Raw genomic sequence first — 20653 nt, 5'->3', positions numbered from 1 at the left:
GTACATATTTTACGAATTAGCCAATTCATATGAATTCATGCGAATGACCAACCCCTGACCCCGCCCCTAAACATAACCGTCACGTGGGTTTAGACAAATCGTATGAATTTGTACGAATTTGCCACTTTTGAATCACAATTCGTATGAATTGGTCGTGAGATAGCATAGACAAGATCTGCATTTTTTTTTTTACATTATTATGCGTGCATTTGACTGTATATGTGCAATAAGCCAAGAAAAAGAAGTCAATTTAGTACCAAAAGGCAAAAAAAAAAAAAAAAAATCTGAAATTGGTCAACTAATATGCTGCTTTAAATGTACTGATATGAACAGGTTTATGTGAGAGTTTACAGCTCGGGTTCAACCAATGTATGATTAAAAAACAATAAGGTCCCATACTTATTATTCTCTGTTAACATTAGTTTGTTCATGTTGTAGTTGTATTTGTTAACCATTAAATACTATTAACAAATACAACTTTTAACATTTTTAATAATATATCTTGTATGTATTACTATATTGTAATTAATATTTTTCATTGTTAGTTTGCTAACTGATATACACTGTAAAAAAAATGTTCAAGATTTGTTATTACAATTTTTTTTCTTTTTCAAATCAACTTAAATAATTTATTTAGTTGAGATAACTTATTATTTTGAGTTTCTGATGATTAAATCAATCTCCTTCATTGTATTAACTCACTTTTTCCAGTTCAATCAACTTAAAATTTTAAGGCAACCAGGTTTCTTAATTTAAAAAAAGTTAAACCAACAATATTTTTTAATGCAACTTTGTTTAAAAAAAAGGGTTTATTAATTCTGTCACACAAAACAAACAAACAAAAAAACACCAGAAGGGTGAACGATAAATAAGTATGCATTCCCCTAGCATGATCTAACTTGTTAAAACTGCATATACTACATGTTATTTGCTTTGTTTCTTCATACAGTTGGACTGATGTAATAAACTCAAAGGCAGCACAAACTGAAACCAATATAAAATGACCATGAAAAACACATTCACACACTGTGCACCTCGTGAAGTCACATCCAGTGTGCGAGGTTCATTAAAAACGTGTCAGAGCTGTCACCATGAGTGACTTTCTGTCAGCAGAACTATTAACAAAAATAACACGTGTGCACTCACACCTGGGGTTAATTATGGTAATACATAGCATACATTGCAAACGCAAATACACAAATGTTAATATCAGTTGTTTAACTGAATAAAATGAATGCCATTACAACTTACAAGTCGAGTCAAGCAGATATTTGCATAAGAACACTGATGATTGGTTCATTACAGAACTCAAAACAGCGCAGTCAGCCAATAACCTGCTGCCAGAGTTGCTATTAAGCTGAAATGCCTGGCCTCTGATTGGCTGTGTCGGCACCTGAGCTGCAGTAACAGGCATGAATGAAAACTGAGCAGCTGAACACAAAACATATGTCTGGAATGACATTACCAATTGTATTTAAAAGCAATTTTAAAAGCAACGTGAAGTATATATTACTTATGGAGTGAAAACATTTGCGAGTAAACGCAAAAGCATTGACTTTATCTCATATTTTTTATGTGAGCCCATTGCTCGAAAAATACGAATTGATTTTGTAATGTATTGTGGAGTTGTGCTTAAAGTCAATTGTTTTCTTTGTGATAACACAATAAAACATAATTATAGTGCTGATATATTTTTTGCCCAGAATAGATGCAAAAAGAGAGAACCAACAAAATATTAATAACTGATATCATATGCTTTTCCTGTGCACGTTTTGTTTTTCTATGCATTTATTTTGCATAGTAAAATAAACCTGTATCTGTAGTTTGCCTTTTATATTTTTTTCAAATATACAAAAAAAATGTCCTCATATCAAATGTCCTCATATTTTGATGGTTTAATCGAAAATGTAAACAAATACCCCACTCCAGATATACCTTTTGGCCACTCCTAGACCCAAGGGACGAAAACTGAACTAAACATGTGAGATCATGTGACAACAATTCAGCATACTTTCAAAAAACATCTATACAAAGTAGTAAATTACTGTTTTAAATAGTATGCAGCATATATAGCCACAATGTAGAATAAAGTACAGTAAATATGCTCGTATACAGAAACAATGCAAAAACACTCGTCACTGATGGAAAAATTGTGTGTCTGTCCTTGTTTTTGAAGGTCAGTGTCTAAACAATATTCAATGTCTCTAAAGTCCAGGAGTCAATATAAGTTCAGGAATAGCTGGCGCATGTTCTACTTTATTTAACATAGTTTGTCTCTCTCGTCTCGCTATCTCTTTTCTCCATCTGTCATTTTCTACCGTTCTCTCCTAGAGGATCATTACTCAGATGACGTTGAGGAAAGTTCTCTATTCCTCTCTGAAAATCAAAACTGAGACAGATTTTCAGGTCATAATCTGGGGGTATCAGCCCAGATGACTGTGAAGTATTATAAGTGTGTGTGTGTGTGTGTGGCTGCTGTTCCACCGCTTCCCTCAGCACTGAGGAATTTGTGTTGCTACAATGAATGAGCCAATTTGACATCTTTCCACAAACACACTTACACATGTAAAACCATATGTGCCATCACACACACACACACACACACACACACAGATTTCCCTTTTCCAGGGGAGACACGTAACAGCAAGTTCCTGTTTTTTTTCTTTTTCACGGGATTGTGTAAAACTAAAAATCCTGGAGGATATGTAAGGAGTTTAAACAGTCAGACAATAATGATTCACTAAACAAGATCTTAATTATATCTGAATGCAGTCCAAGATCTATAAACATCATTTATAAACTATTGGGGTCGGTAAGGTTTTATAAAAATATTTTTGAAGTCTCTTATGCAGGCTGTTTTTATTTGATCAGAAATACAGTAAAAAACGGTAATATTGTGAAATTTTAATACAATTTAAAACAACGGTTGTCGATTTGAATATATTTCAAAATGTAATTTATTCCTGTGAACAAAGCTGAATTTACCGCATCATTCCTCTTCACTGTCACATGATCCTTCAGAAATCACTCTAAAATCAATGTCGAAAACATTTGTGCTTCTTAATATTTTTTACATCATTTATGTGAAATATAAATGTTTTGTAACATTATTAATTTCTTTGCAGTCACTTTTGATACATTTTTGCATCCTTGCTAAATAAAAGTATTAAATACTTTAAAAACAACGGTAGTGTAGATTGAAAGAATGTATTTGATGAAATAATTATATTTCATTAATAGTACTCTGATTATTTTAATAAAATTAATTTGAATATTACAGTATATATTTAAACTTGCTAAGAGAAGACCTCAAATGAAAATCACTGGTCATTGTGGCATACAAGTAAATCACTGAAAACAAAAAAGGCATTCTGACAAAAAAAAACAAAAAAAAAAACGAGCTATTATCAATTACAGTAAAAGAACATGTAAAATGAACAGCATCTGATCACGCATACGAAATCTTTCTCTTGAGCTCTCACTCTCTAAATCCCCGTCCGCCACTTTCCCGCCCCGCTCTCACGTTGACGCATGACTCTTTCCTTTAAGTTCTTACTCTCATTGTTCCCTGTGACCCAAAGCACAATCTTCCTCTTCCACACACTTCCTGCTTCCTGCTTCACAGGAAGTGCTGTGCAGAGCCATTTCCTCAACTTATTTGGACTAATGTATTCACAATCAGTCTTTCGTTCTCCAACACGCACTTACTCACACACAATGTGGATCAAATAAAAGCTGAAATCCTTAATACAGACTATTAATGTTGTATAAATTAGTATTTTCTGTGTGTGAATCAAAACACACATTTCACAAACATTGCAATGGAAGCATGAATGCAATGTCTACTAGACCTCTTTTCTGGTCTGATTTAATCTGATGGTTCAAATCACCAACCCATAACTCATAACCCCCACCCACAGCCATTAAACCAGCCTGAAAAGAATAGCTCGCCTAAAAATGGAAATGCTGTCATCGATTACTCACTCCTTCAGGTCGGTATGACTTTCTTTCGTCTTTGGAACACAAAAGAACAAATTGAGCAGAATCATGGGGACTTTGCGGGGCATAATGTGGTCAAGAAAAAAAGAAGACAAAATAGCATATCATAAAAGAGTCTAAAAGACTTGTAGTTTATTCTCTGAAGCCTTACAATATAACTTTGTGTAAGAAGCGAAGATTTTTGGAAAGCTGTGTCTGTTCATCATCACCCAAAGCGATTGAGCCTCTCCAGACAATTTGGACTAAACCACTCAATTCATATGGATTAGCTGTATGATCTCTTTATGAACGTTTTGAAGCGTCAAAGTGGTAGTTGCGTAGCTGTCAATGGAGGGACAGAAAGCTCTCAGGAGTTGGAAGGACATGAGGGTGAGTAGGCTAAATGATGACAGAATTATCATTTTTGGGTGAACTATCCCTTTAAGGGAACATATGCTCCGTTTCACTTTCCAGTTTTCGTTAAATAACCCCAAAGCCTATATATTTTTAATATTAGGCCTACAGTAGGGCAGGCTAGCCTAGTTGAAATCACAAGACCAAACTCTCTGTTTCTAGTTCATCCCAGTGTGTTTGCGGTCCTAGATAGAGACGTGATTACCCGTATTGGGACTTGAGGGGCAAGAGGGGAGTGTTTGTGCAGGCCAGAAGAGGTTTATCAGCTTCAAACACTTGCAGGATTTCCGGTTTGGGATTGTCCGTCCAATTCCTGAGTTCCACAGGAAGCGCAGAATAAAAAGCAGGAGAAAAACGCCCAGAAGCATCTCATTCCTCATCAGTCGGTTCACGGGGAGCATGGAGACGTTGACCACACGCCGCTCTTTATCAGGGAGAAGAAGAGTTTATAAGAAATGCTGGCGATGGAAAAGCGCGTCAGAGCGCGCGACAGGTGGATCGAATGGCCTCGAGCTCAGTGCGAGATCACGTGATTTTATTTACTGGTGAGTGTGAGGACATTACTTACATTGGCATGGCGATTTTCTTTGGTTATACTTCAGTAATAAGCCATTAAACATTACAGAGTTTTTCACTCAAAAATGCTTGACATAATGGACCATGTAAAATAAATAAATAAAAATGAGGGGAAAAATTAAGGTGCAGTGTGTTCTGTATTTCTGGGAAAATTTTTATAATATATAATTGTATATAGCCTAAATAATGTTTACATTCACGAAAAAATGATCAAGTGTTTGTTTCCAGCCTTTTTTACTGGGAGTATGTAGGCTATGATTTATTGACAGCAAATATTTGGATCTATAACTACTGCGCGTTAAACAGACAGGATTTAGCTTCATAGAATTTCTATTCCCCCCGTTCTTACATCTTTCCCTTTATTTCATTATGTGTGACCCGGTAAAAGTTGCTGCGCGTGAATTCCTGCATCGATGACGTCACGCGGAGCTTGAGTGAGTGTTTCTCTCGGGACGTCCCGGTGAAGGAGGGGCAGTGGTGTGGTTACCCCCCTGCACGCTTTGACAGTTGTGAGGGAACTCAACTGAGTGTGCAAAAAAAAAAAAAAGTCTCCTAAACACGGAGAGCTACGGGAAGCGCGCGCAGGATTTTCGTGCCAGTGAAAATTTGGGCACGTGTGTTTTTGGACTATTTATAAAATTATTCCACGTTTGTCCTCAGAGTTTGGTAGGAAACTTTTTTGTTTTGTTTTCGGGAACCGCTGGGGGACCACTCTCTTTCTTTCCTCTTTTGCATCCACGCACGAGCGGTTAATCTCGTGAACAGGAGTAATCCAACAGTGAGTCATTAAACAAATATTTTAAATGTATTTTTTGTAATTTCATGCATGCATCATGCATTTCATTATTATCTATTTGCACATGCAAAAATGTGGTACTGGTCATTATGTGTGTGTGTGTGTGTGTGTGTGTGTGTAATACTAAAATTATCATTAGATTAGACTGAACTGGATCAACACTGGGATCTGTGAATGGTCGCAAATAATGTATGAAAACAGCGCCGCCTGCTGGTTGTTTATCGTTAAAGCTGTCAGACTGCAAACTTAGTACACTAATGCTCAGAATAGCATACTAAATCTGAATTATTTAGCATGCATAACGTGCATAATGTGCATAAAATACTCGGATAACCTACTTATCTAAAATGCTTGATAAGTGTGATGAAGCGAAGGTAATTGCTTTTTTAGGAAATGGAATAGGCCTACTAGTTAGGCTACTGAATACTGCTCAGTACGTTTTTTTGAAGCGCCAACCCTTAACCCCCCCCCCCCCCCCCCCCCCACAGTTTTAAAGTAAGTAGTAAATATGCCAAATTTATTATCAATTTCATTGTAATTTCATTGTAGTAATGACTATGTAGCCAACTACTTTTATAAATGCATTGTGTATTGCATGATATATTGCACATTGTTTAACATACTACTTTTAAGCAGTCGTATGCAGTATATACTGCACACTAAGCAGTAAGCTAGCATTCCATTCCAAATATAAACACAAACACACACACACACACTCTAAAGGCTGGCCCTCCATTAGTCTTAACTGCTTCCGTTTCTAATTAGTGCCATTATTTGTGATTATATGCGGTGATGTGGATCTAAATATCCGTGTGCTTATATAGCTACAGAGTTTTATATTCATGTTGGGGTTTTTTTGTGGTTCAGCATTTGTGTATAAATGTAATTGTGATTTAATGATTATAGTTAGGCAGAAAGTGCTGAAAGATTGCAACAGTAATATCCTTTCTCTTATTCTTTTCCTCATCCTTAACCATATGGATAATTATCTTAATGCAACATCACTAGCAAGTAAACTAAAGTTTATTTTATGATGTGTTACGCACACGGCTGCTCAGAGACCTGTGAGTCCGAGATCTGGCAGCGTTTAGGCCTATGTAAGACACGTGGCAAGTGTTTACATATGACGGCAATCTGATGAATTGTGAGAGACACACACATATACAGTTTCTGTAACTCATACAGCCTGCAGGTATGGACCTGTAGAAACCATTACGTGTTTGGCAGGAGATCAGTGTGAAAGTCATCCAGAAGTCTTAAACCACTTTACTGCCTCATTGTGGTGTCAGACGTTCTGCGGTGGGTCGTCCGATTCAAACTGCAGACATGTGAAAACACTATCTGACCCACAATCCTTATGTGGAGATTTCAAAGCTCACCAGCTGCTGTAGAGGCGCTCAGCGCTGTGGAAAGTGTTGTTATCTTAACAAATCCCATTTTAACAACCAAACAAAGTAACAACAGTAACAGTAACACACATGGAATCGCACATGATAGCCAGCTGCGCTCACCTCAGTACTGGCAGGAACATCAATCATTTCAGCTGAATTTCTGTGAGAATGTTGCTAAGCTAACACTAAAATGCTCAAACAAGCATTAAATGCAGGGTATGATTTGTTTGTTGGAAGTGTCCACATACTGATAGCAATCACCAAGTTATGGTCTAAATGTATTTTATATATATCGTCTGTGGAAGGCGTGGGACCATTAAATGTTCCCCCAATCATTGCATTCGGTCCGAATGCAATAATCCGATGTCCTACCTGCCTGTCAGCGCATGTCTCGCGTAGACATCACGCGTCACTAGCGCGTTTCATGCTATGCAGAGTTAAACAGACATCAGTCACAAAGCAGAGCAACCGAAACAGGAGACGCAGTTCTTTTACAGTTCCTCCTGAACCAAAACAACCAGCTTATGCTGTGTTCACACCATAACTACTGTCATTTGGAAGAGATTAAATGCAATTAGTTTGAACTTAAGAATGTTTTTTTGGCATATAAGAAGGACTTAAAAGGATAGTTCACCCAAAAATGAAAATTAGCCCGTGATTTACTCACCCTCAAGCCATCCTACACTCAGAAAAAAGGTATAAAAGCTGTCACTGGGGCAGCTGTACCTTTTCAAAAGGTACACTTTTGTACCCAAAGGCTGCATATTGGTACCTTAGTGGTAGCCTACATATTAGCACCTGAAATGTACATATTAGCTCCTAAAATGTACATATATTAGCACCTGAAATGTACATATTAGCTCCTGAAATGTACAGATTAGCACTTGAAATGTACATATTACCTCTTGAAATGTACATATTAGCACCTAAAATGTACATATTAGCTCCTAAAATGTACATATTAGCACCTGAAATGTACATATTAGCTCTTGAAATGTACATATTAGCACTTGAAATGTACGTATTAGCTCTTGAAATGTACATATTAGCACTTGAAATGTACATATTAGCACCTAAAATGTACATATTAACACCTGAAATGTACATATTAGCACCTGAAATGTACATATTAGCACCTAAAATGTAGCTACTACATATTATTTCCTGAAATGTAGGCTATTAGCACCGAAAATGTACATATTACCACCTAAAATGGACAAAAGTTTACCTTTTGAAAAGGTACAGCCCCAGTGACAGTTTTTTGTACCTTTTTTCTGAGAGTGTAGGTATGACATTCTTGTTTCAGACGAATATTATCAGAGTCATATTAAAAAATGTCCAGGAAAAAATATATTAAAAAAGTCGATGCGTACGGCCGTTTGCTGGAAGCGAGTTATTTTAGTCGATAAAGTTTTAAATATGAATATTTTTGTTACACAAACGTATCGCTTCACTTTAGAAGGCCTTTATTAACCCCCAGAGCCGCGTGGAGCACTTTTATCAGGAATGGATGCGCTTTGATAGACTTCCACTTCACTCCCATTATAAAGCTTGGAAGTCTGAAAGAAGAATGTCATAAAATATTCTTTGGTTTAACTTAAAAAATGAAGTAACCTTGCTGCCTTAAAAATTTAAGTTCATTGAAATGGAAAAATTGAGTTAATACAATGAATGTGATTGATTTAATAATCAGAAACTTCAAATATTATCTTATCTGAACTACATAAATTATTTAAGTTGATTTGACAAAGGAAATAATGTTGTGATTACAAATCATGAAAATATTTTTTCACATTGTAGGATGGGGACTGTTAATGAGCATAGACATCCACTGATTTAATAGCAGGTTAATGATGATATTTCCTATGGCCTAAAAACCCTCCCCCCTAGATTTCAATAAAAACATGTTTTGGCTGATTTCTAAGCCTTTTTTAACTAGTGAGGACCAGTAAAATGTCCAGAGATTGTCATAATGTTTCACTATGTAAGTGAGAAAATTTGGCTCACTCATTTATAGCCATACACACACACGCACACACACAGGTGTGGTATAATAGCTGTTGTCAAATGCTCTCTAGGGAACACTGAGACCTGTTTTACACTGTGCTTTAAACCTGAACTCATTAAACCAGCCATAACCTAATGATTACTGTAAGCTGTTCAAGATGAGAGAACACACACGTGTGTGTGTGTGTGTGTACATGTGCATACAAGTTAAAATGAACTTCAAGAAGAAAAATGACTTTTAATATAGTTGACTTTGCATAGTCTCGTTTTCATGAAGCAGAGGTTTGTTCATGCATGTGTGTGGCGGGACGACATGCTAAATGCTGTTTCAGTAATCAAAGCCATGTTTTTAATAACATGTTCTTATTAAAGTTATATTTAAAACCTGTATAACCTGAAATCTCTATGTTACAGATGAAAACAGAAATGTATCTTCATTACACCCAGATGAAAATGAAACCACTTTAGCTGCGTTATGAGTTATGATCTGACTTTAAATCATCAGCACTGTTATAAAGCATGCGAATGTGTGTGTGTGTGTGTGTGTGTGTGTTATGAAAATACACATTTCTTAGACCCATGTTTGATTCAATCAGCTGTAGTTTGTAACAAATGCACTTCTTAATAATGATTAATTTTCACTAGTTTTCTGCCTTTAAAAGTGCACTAGCTCTCTCATGTTTAAACATGAAACAGGTCATATCTGTGTGCTTTTGGGAAATGGTTACAAATTGCATGTTTTTTTTATTTTTTATTCTTAATGTCTGTTCTGTGTGTTGTCTGTACAGTATGATGGGATCCAGCTGTTCGGTAAGGAAGTATAGCAAAAATAACATTTCATAAAGACTAGTTCAGTGCTCAGGGCAGAGAGAGAGAGAGATGGTAGTACTACTCTGATGTGGACATTTTCAACTTAACGGAATATTTTTTTTTTTTAAATAATCAGAACAAGGTACATAGAAGGTATTCAATAGCAAAAACACTTCTAAAGGCATTCCTTTTGACTTTTTTTCTACCCAGATTCCCATCCAAACACAACAACCACGGAAATGCCACGGGAAAAATAAATAACACATTAATTATATACATTATATACAGCTTCTTTTAAAATGTCAACACCAATTATCGTGCCTACATTGTTTTCCACCAACCCAGAATTCAGTCCAATAAACATTAGCAATTGCAAAAGTGAGAAGGTTTGCCATTTATACCTTCAATATAAAAGAATCGGATGTGTTTTCAAGAGAAAGTTTTGTGATAAATACTGTTACCCCTGTATAGATCATCATATACTATTGCTATTATTATGCAGTATATTATTTTAAATGTATTATTATAGATTGGTTTATAGATGTATAAGACTCTGTTTTCTCTCTCTCTCAGGTAGCTGATTGACCTGGGTGTACCTGAGGGGGACAGACACTCCCGAAAGTTTCTCTTCCTGCTGTCAGACACAACTGAGAGAGAGAGAGTGACATAGACGGAGAGAAGGAGAGAGAGAGAGAGAGATGTACCCAGCGGTCCTGCTCTCCTCTTCTCTGTTTCTCCTGCATGTGACCTGCACGTCTCAGATTCATGGTCACCACGGGTAATGGCTCACATAAATACACACGCAGTAGTTCCTGTACGCTTCATCCGAAATTGTATATAGTATGCGAAAAACAGTACGCAAAAAGTGTAGTACTTAAAAAAAGAGTAGGTGAAAAGTGCTCGGATGACCTTACTTCTTCTGCCGAGATTCCGAAGTGTGTATTCGCTGACAGTTTTCTATCCCATGAGGCCATGAGACATGATTTATGAATGGCAGTGAAGTATCATAACTGACGCTGGTAGGTCACATGACAGTTAGTTCGTGCGAATTCCATTCATACTAGCCATATTCATACTATATAGAACTTTAAGATACTTTTTTAACGGTCGTGGAGTAAATTCAAATACAAATGTTGTACATACCAACTCACATGCAGCGGTAGTGTCAGGAAGTGTCAATTCACATGCTCTTGGGCCTCATGGGGTCATGGGTCACTATAAGGTTAAAGGTCAACGCATATAATAGCAGCTAATTACATCAATCAGCCAGGTCCTGTTAGAACTGATGGACAGCAAGCTTTTGATACACAATGTAATGTCTTTCCAAGCATTATATTTAACACACACTTTTAAATGCCTAAATTAATATAATATAATATAATATTATTTTATTAATATAATATATAATATATTAATATAATATATTAATATTTCTATTCAGCAAGTACTCATATATTTGACAGTATATTTATTAAAATTTGTTTTGCTAAAGATGTATCAGTTTCCACAAAACTATTAAGCAGACCAACTATTTTCAACATTGATAATATTGATAATAAATGTTTCAGCAAATCAGCATATTTGAATGATTTCTGAAGGATCATGTAACACTGATGACTGGATTTTAAATTGTAATATAAACTATATATATATTTTTTATTCTCTATTTTGATCAAATAAATGTAGCCTTGGTGAGCAGAAGAGACTTCTTATTAAAAAGAGTTCAAAAATCTTACCGAGCCCAAACTTTTGAACAGTAAATTAAAGCAATATTTGTGTGTAGGAGTGTGTTTGTTTATAACTGTGTGTGTTTCAGAAGGAGAGTGTGCGTTGGAGACCCTTGGAGTCGTCGTGTGTCCTACAGCACAGAGTCGTTCCTTCAGCCTGTACACAAACCCTACATCACCATGTGCCAAAACCAGCGCATGTGTAGCACATACAAGTAAGATCACACAACACAAGAAATGTATATTACACTGCATAAAGTATCAGCATTTCACTAGACTATGTGTTTCACAGGACAATCTACAGGGTTTCGTACAGACAGGTGAGCAGAGCGGCTCCAAATGTACACATTTTCCCAGAATGCTGTCCGGGGTGGCGACGCATACATTCACACAACTGTAACCAAGGTAACCGGAGGTCCAAAAAAGTCATTATTGGTTAACGTTAGCTCTGAATAGGTTTTCACGTTTGAATTCATATGTGCATATGTGTGTGTATTTCCATGTCTCTCTCCGTAGCGGTGTGTGAGAAGACGTGTGTAAACGGAGGGTCATGTATAAGGCCTAATCACTGTTCATGTCCGAGAGGATGGACGGGACGATACTGTCAAATAGGTACTCACAAACACACACTAACATTCATTTACTGTTATGTTTATGGTGCATGCTTTATAAAATGAGTTGCATGCACAAAGAATGGCATGCTTTGTGAGTAGGGATGCACAATATATATGTCCACCACCAATATCGGTATCGGTCGTTTTTAATGTCGATTGTTATCGGACTGATTTCGTCAGTGTATTAAAACTGATAAATAATGGATTATTTCCTTCAGCTGAGACATTTTAGATGCGCACTGTTCGCCATGATGGTTTTGAAATGCTGGAATTATAATTGGAATCACTTCATAAAAAGGAAAATACAGTTAAGAGCAACATGTGCAACTCTGTCATAAAGGCTACATAAAATTATATCGAGAAAAATATAATTGTGTGCTAGAGACATGCTTGCTTTTAATGGCGAGACTCTTATTTTGTAATGAGGCTCTGAAAAATTACATAAAAATTTGGATTTAGATTATCGGCCAATATATTGGTTATTGGCTTTCAAATATAACAAATTATCGGTATCGGCCGACATTTTTAAATCGGTACATCCCAAATTGTGAGCCGTATATACAGATAACTCCTAAGGGTTTATATACAGTATGTGTGCATACATATACATGTGTGTGTGTACCGTATGTGTGTTTTATATATATATATATATATATATATATATATATATATATATTAATAGAGAGCAAGGAAAGTCCTGTTTTCCTGTTTTTCTATAAATATAAAAATAATTACTTGGGCTGTCAAACTATTAATCGCGATTAATCGCATCCAAAATAAAAGTTTGAGTTTACATAATATATGTGGGTGCACTGTGTATAATTATTTTGTGTATATATACATGTATATATATATATATATTTAAGAAAATAATTTATATATAAAATATTTATATTTATATATAATATAAATTATATATAAATCTATATACAGCATATAAAAATATTTCTTAAATATATACAAGCATGTGTGTGTATTTATATATATATATCAAATAATTATACACAGTGCACCCACATTTATTATGTAAACACAAACTTTTATTTTGGATGCGATTAATCGTTTGACAGCCCTGATAATTACGGGTGGAACACTTATTTTTAAAGGAAAATTGTTTAAGGGTGGAAAGTGATCTTACTTAATTTGAATGTTATTGGTGCGCTGCAGCTTTACTAACAATATAAATGGGCTTTAGGGGAAAAAAGTGGTTCTTTTAAAAGACATCTTTTTCTCTCAGATGTGGATGAGTGTAAGGAAGGTCATCGCTGCTCACAGAAGTGTGTGAATACGCTGGGGAGTTATCGGTGTGTGTGTCAGGAGGGATTCAGTCTGGCTGAAGATGAAATAACGTGTTCAAGAAGTCGTCCCCCCTCCCCCCCGCCCACCGCTCCTCCGAAACCCGACGATCGCTCATCCAGTAGCGATGCTGGTAAGACATATATACATTATAATCAGCCGCAGACTTACTGATAGATATTCATCATCAGCACTCAAGATACAAGGACCAAACCGCACACTTTTGAGTATAGAAGCATTGGAACGCACTACTATATCTTAAAATTGCTTTGCAATGCCACAGATCCCTGTTCACATCCATCTAAATTCATTATTAATTATAAGTTCATACATTTATAAACTGCTGTGGCAGTTTTGGTCTCACATTCCTGTCCACTTTTCTGCAACTGAAAATGTGGGAAGAGAACGGTCTCAGATTCCCCATTTCCATTGCACAAGGGGTTGTGGGCATATTAACCAAAAAAGCATGCACAGATGCATACTTCACAAATCCACTAGAAAAACCCAGCGCTTTTGGCACAATGCTTGGAGAAATACACATTTATTCTAAACTCGCATACTGTTTAGGAAGTATAGTAGCATTTTGAAAACAAAACAAGTAATGGGCTTAAGTGGTAATGCAATTACAGTGTGTGAAAATATGTCATAATGGGTAAGTGTGGGCCAGTGTATAGGTGTGTTTCCTCTCTAGCGCCCCCTGCAGGTGGAACCCTGACCAGCCTCACGGTTCATTATTACTTTTGGTACGCGCTATGCCACTCTCAACTCGTACCGTGAGTAATAGTGCACTGTGACTGGTGACCACAGCACACCTGGAGCACATCCGTCTGCCTCCAAACAGCAGGAACAGAACACCTGAACAGCCAGCTTCTTCACAATACAGGCTCTGGCTGCAGCTCTCATTGACTTTCTATGTTAAGAGCGTAATATCACTCCAAAGATATGTCGTCTTTTGTTTCTTTGACAGATATTGACAATTTTCTGATTTTAACTATCTTTTTTTATAAATAATATATATATTTTAATTGTCATTTATATTTTTAGTTTTAATGAATTATAAATATTTTAATAAAATAAAAAAATAATTTTTGATTTATTATGAAATTATAATTATTATTCAAAAAATATAATGTAACTGTATGACTACTAAACTGGTTTATTTATAAACGAAACATTGCTGATTTGCTTATAATTTCCAACCTAGTGACTTTCTTGTAGTGTTATTTTTGTATGATTAATTTACTATTATTGTTTTTCTTTTTAATATTCATGGATTAGCTTTCATTTTATATATTTCACTTTTCATTTAAGTTTAAAGTTGAGTCATTTTGATATTGTGCTTTTGTCATTGTTATTTATTTTGAGGCTTTTTAAATATTACCCATCTTATTTTTAGTTTTTTTAGTTGATTTTTTTTAGTTACAGTAGTTGCCCTTTTTCACAAAACGCGTTTTTCATGTAATATTTACATTTTATTTTACTTTAGCTTTTTCAGCTAACAATTTTTTTTATTTGTATTTTTTTTATAGTTTTAATGCTATAATGTAACACTGTTTTTGTACCAGCAATAAGAGAATTAAAGTCAAAGTCATTTCACTCACAGCCAAAATTACCAAAGCTATTCTTCAAACTTATGATTAAATTTCATATTTGAAATCACAAATTAAGTCTGACCACAATTGTCTAATAAATTTGGTTTCTAAATGCTCAAATCATGACAAAAAAAGAAGAAGAATTTTTTACTTTCTGGCTGGAGCTGTCAATGCGCCACTGATGCAACTTTACAAATTGCCGATTGGCTCTTTAATTTTGAAGGCGGGATTTATTCCTCCATATTGCGAGTTGCACATCCTCTTATTCATATTAAAGAGTGCACCGTCTTTGTACTGCATATCTAATGTCTTTGTTAAAGTTTGAGTTCTTGAAGTCCCTGAGAAGCTACTGAACATTATACTCTCCCCTTCTCTGTCTCTATATTATGCCAAAACTATGTTGTGCCTTTAAGCCTGTTGGCAGCGCTCCTCTCACTCCTCTCCTCTGTTTTCTTTCCCTGAACTATTTCAAATCTGTCTACTATTTAAAAATAACAGCATGGACAGAATCTCCTCTGGCCCTAAATAGTCATGTTCGCTGTTTCCTAGCGACAGGCTAAAATAATCACCACGTTCTGACTGTTGGCTGGAGCTCAAACACGCATTTCTGGAGTTTGCTTACTAGAAAGTACAAGAAAGCAGAACATTTTAATATCTCAGCAGTAATGTGAATCCAGGCAGGTGAAAGCTATAGCAAGGCAATCTAAATGTTGATAAGCTTGTTTCTAGAACATGCTTAGTTTCTTATTCATTTTTAGATATCAAAGGAAACACATTTCAAAGTAAACCTTTAAGTGACCTCACACACTAGTTTCTCTGTTCCCACACTAGTCAGACCTCAGTGTTGTTGAGTTTGACCCTGTGCCACATCTGTCTGATGGGACGTCTCCTGAGACTCGAGGTGCAGAAGCTCAGTTTACTCTAAACCTGTCATCAGCCTCATTGACCAGCAAGAGTAGTTCCCTTACAGACAGGTACCGTAGTAAACACAGTTCACACCAAATATCTCCCTTGCTACTGTAAAAAAAAAAAAAAAATATATATATATATATATATATATAAACTAATTATTATAATTTAAAACCAATAATTTATGGTTTAAACTGCTATTAATTATAAGGATAAATATTAATTATTTAAACTATAACAATTTAGATGTCTTTCAAAGTGTAAGCATTTTTTTTTTTTCAGACAGACATGGGGAGCGAGAGAGGCCTAATCTCTTAAATGTCATTTAGACCTCAACTATTGTACAAATACTTTGTTGAGTTTATGGGGACCAAAGTCCCTGAAACTCCATTAGTGTCATCAGATAGAAGAACAGGAAGCTGAATGTTTAGCTGTACGATGATGGTGATTTTGCTTTTAATGAGGCCACTGCCGGTCACGATTTGTAGCTGCTATTCCCGTTTTCGTTTTGGCTCAATTCGTTGCTCGCATTCCATATCTATCAAACTCAGACTGCTGGGGGTCACTGTTTTCCCTCACACACAAATCTTCTCTCGCTCGCTCTCTCTCCCACGTGTCTTCATAACACACACATCTGGGACAGATTGACTGAACTTCAGTGTGCGCCTGTGGAAGCAGCCAAATCAAACGCTGAGAAAAGAATGTGTGTGCGCGACCCATTGACTAGTTTTAAGACTGACAGAGCTCATAACCTAAAACATTCAGAACAACAGGCAACGGGCGGGGCTTACTGGGTTGAGCTCTGATATGATTGGGTCTCAATCACGTCCATTTACAAAACAACCAATCACAGTCACAGTTATCTCTTACTGAAGCTTGTGATTAAATATGACCTGATTTCATGTCGTGTGTGGAGCGCAAAAGTCTCAAAACACTGGGATTTCATCAATTTTAACCTGGACTTGAACCGTTGTAGTTTAAAAAAAATAATTTTAAGCAAAGAGATCTAATGTAACATGAAAAAATGTTTTCTTTCTAGCTCTTTCTAGGTCAGAATACACCATTTGCAAAAGCTGTCAGATGTTCCTGATTTCATGCTCTTTTGGACACAATCATACTGAAAGATTATGATTATGATCATCAGATCTGACTCTGAGTGCTGCTGTCATTAAAGCAAACGGGGACACACAAATAGCAAAATAATTCAATAAATAAAAAGAAATAATTGTATTATTAAAAACAAATAAACAGCAAATAAATTAAACACAATTTATAATATATATAATATAATAAATAAAATAATAATTTAATAATATATTATATTTATATTAATAATATAATAAATAAAATACATTATTTTATGTATATATTCATTATTTTATTATATTATTTATTTGATCATATTATACATTATTTTATGTATATATATATATTTTATGTATATATGAATAATATAATACATAAAATACATTATTTACAGCAAACAGCAAAAAAAAATTGAAATAAGTAAATAAAATAAATTAATAAATAAATATATGGCAAATTAATAAAATACATAATTTATTTGTTTATCTATTTATTAAATCAAGAATTATTTTTAAAAATGCTTAAATTCATATACATTTTTAGTTTAAAACTTTTACTTAAACTGTATAATATATAATATAATTTGAAGAAACACACACACACACGCACACACACACACACATATATATATATATATATAGTATTAAATTAAAATTAATTTTCTCTAGATGTCTCAGACTTTTGGACCCGAGTGCATTTCAAAGTATTTGCTTCATATTCTTGCCAAACCTCAAACTTTCCTCCTTTTGTCACCCCCTACACTCATTCTCTCTCTTTCTGTTTCTATTTCTGTCTGTCTTTCTATTCTTCTGTGATCTTTGGTCTGCTCTGGGAGCACTTAGGATATTAATTCATGCAATCAGAGAACATGCACGAATATAATGTAAAACGATGCTTATGGAAGTTTTACAAAAGTCAGTTTGTGTGTTTGCATGTTGCCTGAATAAAAGCATTATTTATGTTCAAAGCTTTGTTCAAAGTTGTGCGCTGCGTTTTGGGTTTTAATGAAGGCTGAATGTCAGTGTGTGTGTGTGTGTGTGGTCTGTCTCTAATTTATGTCTGTATTTCTTTTGTTCTTAAAGATGGAGGTTTTGTATTGGTGCAGAACGTTACCGAAGAAGTTCAGATGCTTAAAAACAGAGTGGAGCTCCTTGAGCAGGTCAGAATCACACACACACACACACACACACACACCCTCAGGACACATCCTACTTCAAACGACAGGAAACTAGCCCGTTTGCCAAGAGAGGTTATTGGTTCAAAGCCTTGCTAATGGTTTAATTAAAAGCAGTAGTCAACCTCACACATCACAGGTTCAGAAACATAAAACACAGACACAGGTTTTTTTGTTCATCAGGAAAAGAGCGTGTTTGGCAGATATTTCTAATAGATAATAGTTTGTTTTTCAGTCAATACCACAGGGACAGGAGGTATTACATAGTCACATTATTAACATTAGTTGCCAAAAAAACTGTTTTTCAGCACTTCCAAAAGGTTTATGTATAATTTAAAGTTATTGAACCTGTTAATAAATAAGTTAGTACTCATTAATCTCACTTTAAATGTAATAAGTGGTGAAGGGTATGCATTATGTAAGGATAAAACAGTACAGTAAACTGCATATTAAATTTCATATTCATCATTCGGTGACAAGCAGTTTTCTATATATTATATTTTATAATAATATATTTTAATAAAATAAAAGCTAGTTCTGCTACAGTACGAATGAGTGTAGACATGAACATGCATACTGTGAATATGAAGGGTGAATAATGAAAAGGGAACGCGATGCTGCAAGGAAAGTAGGGAGAACCTCTCACAGATTTAGGCAGGTGGAGCTGGGGAAGGAGGAGGGCTAGGGAAATCCCCATAGTGCAATGCACTGAGCTGAGCCGAAGCCGAAGACGGAAATATGTAGATAGAACAAACAGATCGATTGGCTTTAAAAGCAGTCGTCAGCTGCTCGGAAGAGTTTCATGACTGAACTATGCATTCAGAACTCACTTAAAAAAAAAAACAACAACTTCAGTGTCTTTAAATGTAAGAATACCTTCCTCTCTCTCTCTGTAGAAACTAGAGATGGTTCTGGCTCCCTTCACCACGCTCTTCCCGTTGGATGGTGTGGGAGACGGTAACAGCTTCCTGTCTGAGAGGACCAACTTCCTGTCGCATTCTCTGCAGCAACTAGACCGTATCGACTCTCTCAGCGAGCAGGTCGGGTTCCTGGAGGAGCGTATCGGAGCCTGTAAGCATATATGTGTGCATGAAACTTATCTGTACAAACTGTTTCAATAGATACAATAACAAAAACATCTTATGCATGTCTTTATCAGGTGCCTGCCAGGAAAACTAGATGATCACTCAGAGATGGGCTGGATCCAAGTGAAACCAATATCTGATGTCTAAATGAACAACTGCAGCACTGAACTTAAGAGTCAGAACCATGTGAACATGTATCCACTTAAAGAGCATGAAGGGAAGCGCAATGGCAAACAAAAAAATTCTCCGTGTTTTATGGTGGATGACCGGGTGCTTTGATTGCTTCATAATGTTTTTCCACGTATTTCTCTCATTTAATCTTGGTGTAAGTGCAGATGTGTAGGTTTGGGTCAGGAGGTATGTAAATTTATATATTTATAATTCCATGTTCTTCTCCGGAGTATTTCTATTGGGAAAAAACTACATTTTCTTTTATATATATATCATTTTTATGTTTGCATTTTTTAAAAATAAAATTGCTTAAAGATTGAATGTTTCTAGTTTGTTGTTCACAAAGTTTACAATTTGTTTTTATATAATTATATAATTTGGATTTTTTATTTTTGCTTTTTACTATGGAGCTACAATAGTCTCAAAATGAATGACAAAATTGTACAAAATATGCAAACAGTATTTCAAAAACACAATTAGGTTATATATGTAGCAAAGTTCATTCAAAGTTCAAAGTTCAGGTCATTGTGGGAAGAAGGAGGCGGGAACCGGGCGAAAATTCAGAGTTTAATAATAAAACGAACACATACAAAATGAAAGTAAAAGACAGCAGCCCCCGAGGACGACTGCTGTTACATAATAAAATAAAACATAAATGCAGGCCTGGTCCTCTCTCATTCTTCACTGTCGTCGCTTATCCTTTATGCTTCCTCTCCTCTGTGAGAGACGAGACTGCTACTAACGCACATGTCGCTCATTATCAATCACACCACCTCCCTCGCGCCGTTCTCTCACGGCTCTTGGCCTCGTCCTGCTCGCCACAATATATGTGCGCATGCGTGTGTATATATATATATATACGAAAAAAAATATAATTTTTTTTTAAATATGAATTTAGCATTTGTAAATCATATTTTCTAAGTACATTAACTGTTGTTTTCACATGCACAATACAATTTACATGTTTACGTGAATTAGTTTACACTTTTTTGAATCACATTTCGCATAAGCAGTAATTTTGAGACCA

The 20653-nt window shown here is 35.4% G+C and overlaps 1 protein-coding gene across 2 annotated transcripts; it reads left to right on the top strand.

Annotated features, from left to right (window-relative positions):
• The first annotated feature begins 4045 nt into the window (after positions 1-4045).
• On the top strand, positions 4046-19812 carry egfl7 (EGF like domain multiple 7). 2 transcript variants are annotated; one of them, XM_039681902.2, is made up of 10 exons: positions 4046-4368; positions 4555-4937; positions 10546-10750; positions 11792-11914; positions 11992-12104; positions 12216-12311; positions 13551-13742; positions 18279-18355; positions 19267-19441; positions 19530-19812. In XM_039681902.2, exons 3-10 carry the CDS (start codon positions 10671-10673, stop codon positions 19547-19549), a joined length of 876 nt encoding a protein of 291 aa, XP_039537836.1. In that variant the 5' UTR covers positions 4046-4368; positions 4555-4937; positions 10546-10670; the 3' UTR covers positions 19550-19812. The 2 variants fall into 2 exon arrangements, with proteins under 2 accessions (XP_039537836.1, XP_039537834.1); XM_039681900.2 differs by having other exon boundaries at positions 4048-4368; positions 11789-11914.
• The last annotated feature ends 841 nt before the right edge of the window (positions 19813-20653 follow it).

Source organism: Pimephales promelas, chromosome 19 (assembly GCF_988280905.1).
Source record: "Pimephales promelas chromosome 19, fPimPro1.hap1.1, whole genome shotgun sequence".
Lineage (NCBI taxonomy): Eukaryota > Metazoa > Chordata > Actinopteri > Cypriniformes > Leuciscidae > Pimephales > Pimephales promelas.
The sequence above is the reverse complement of the archived record's forward strand: the minus strand, read 5'-3'. Positions and strand labels throughout refer to the sequence as shown.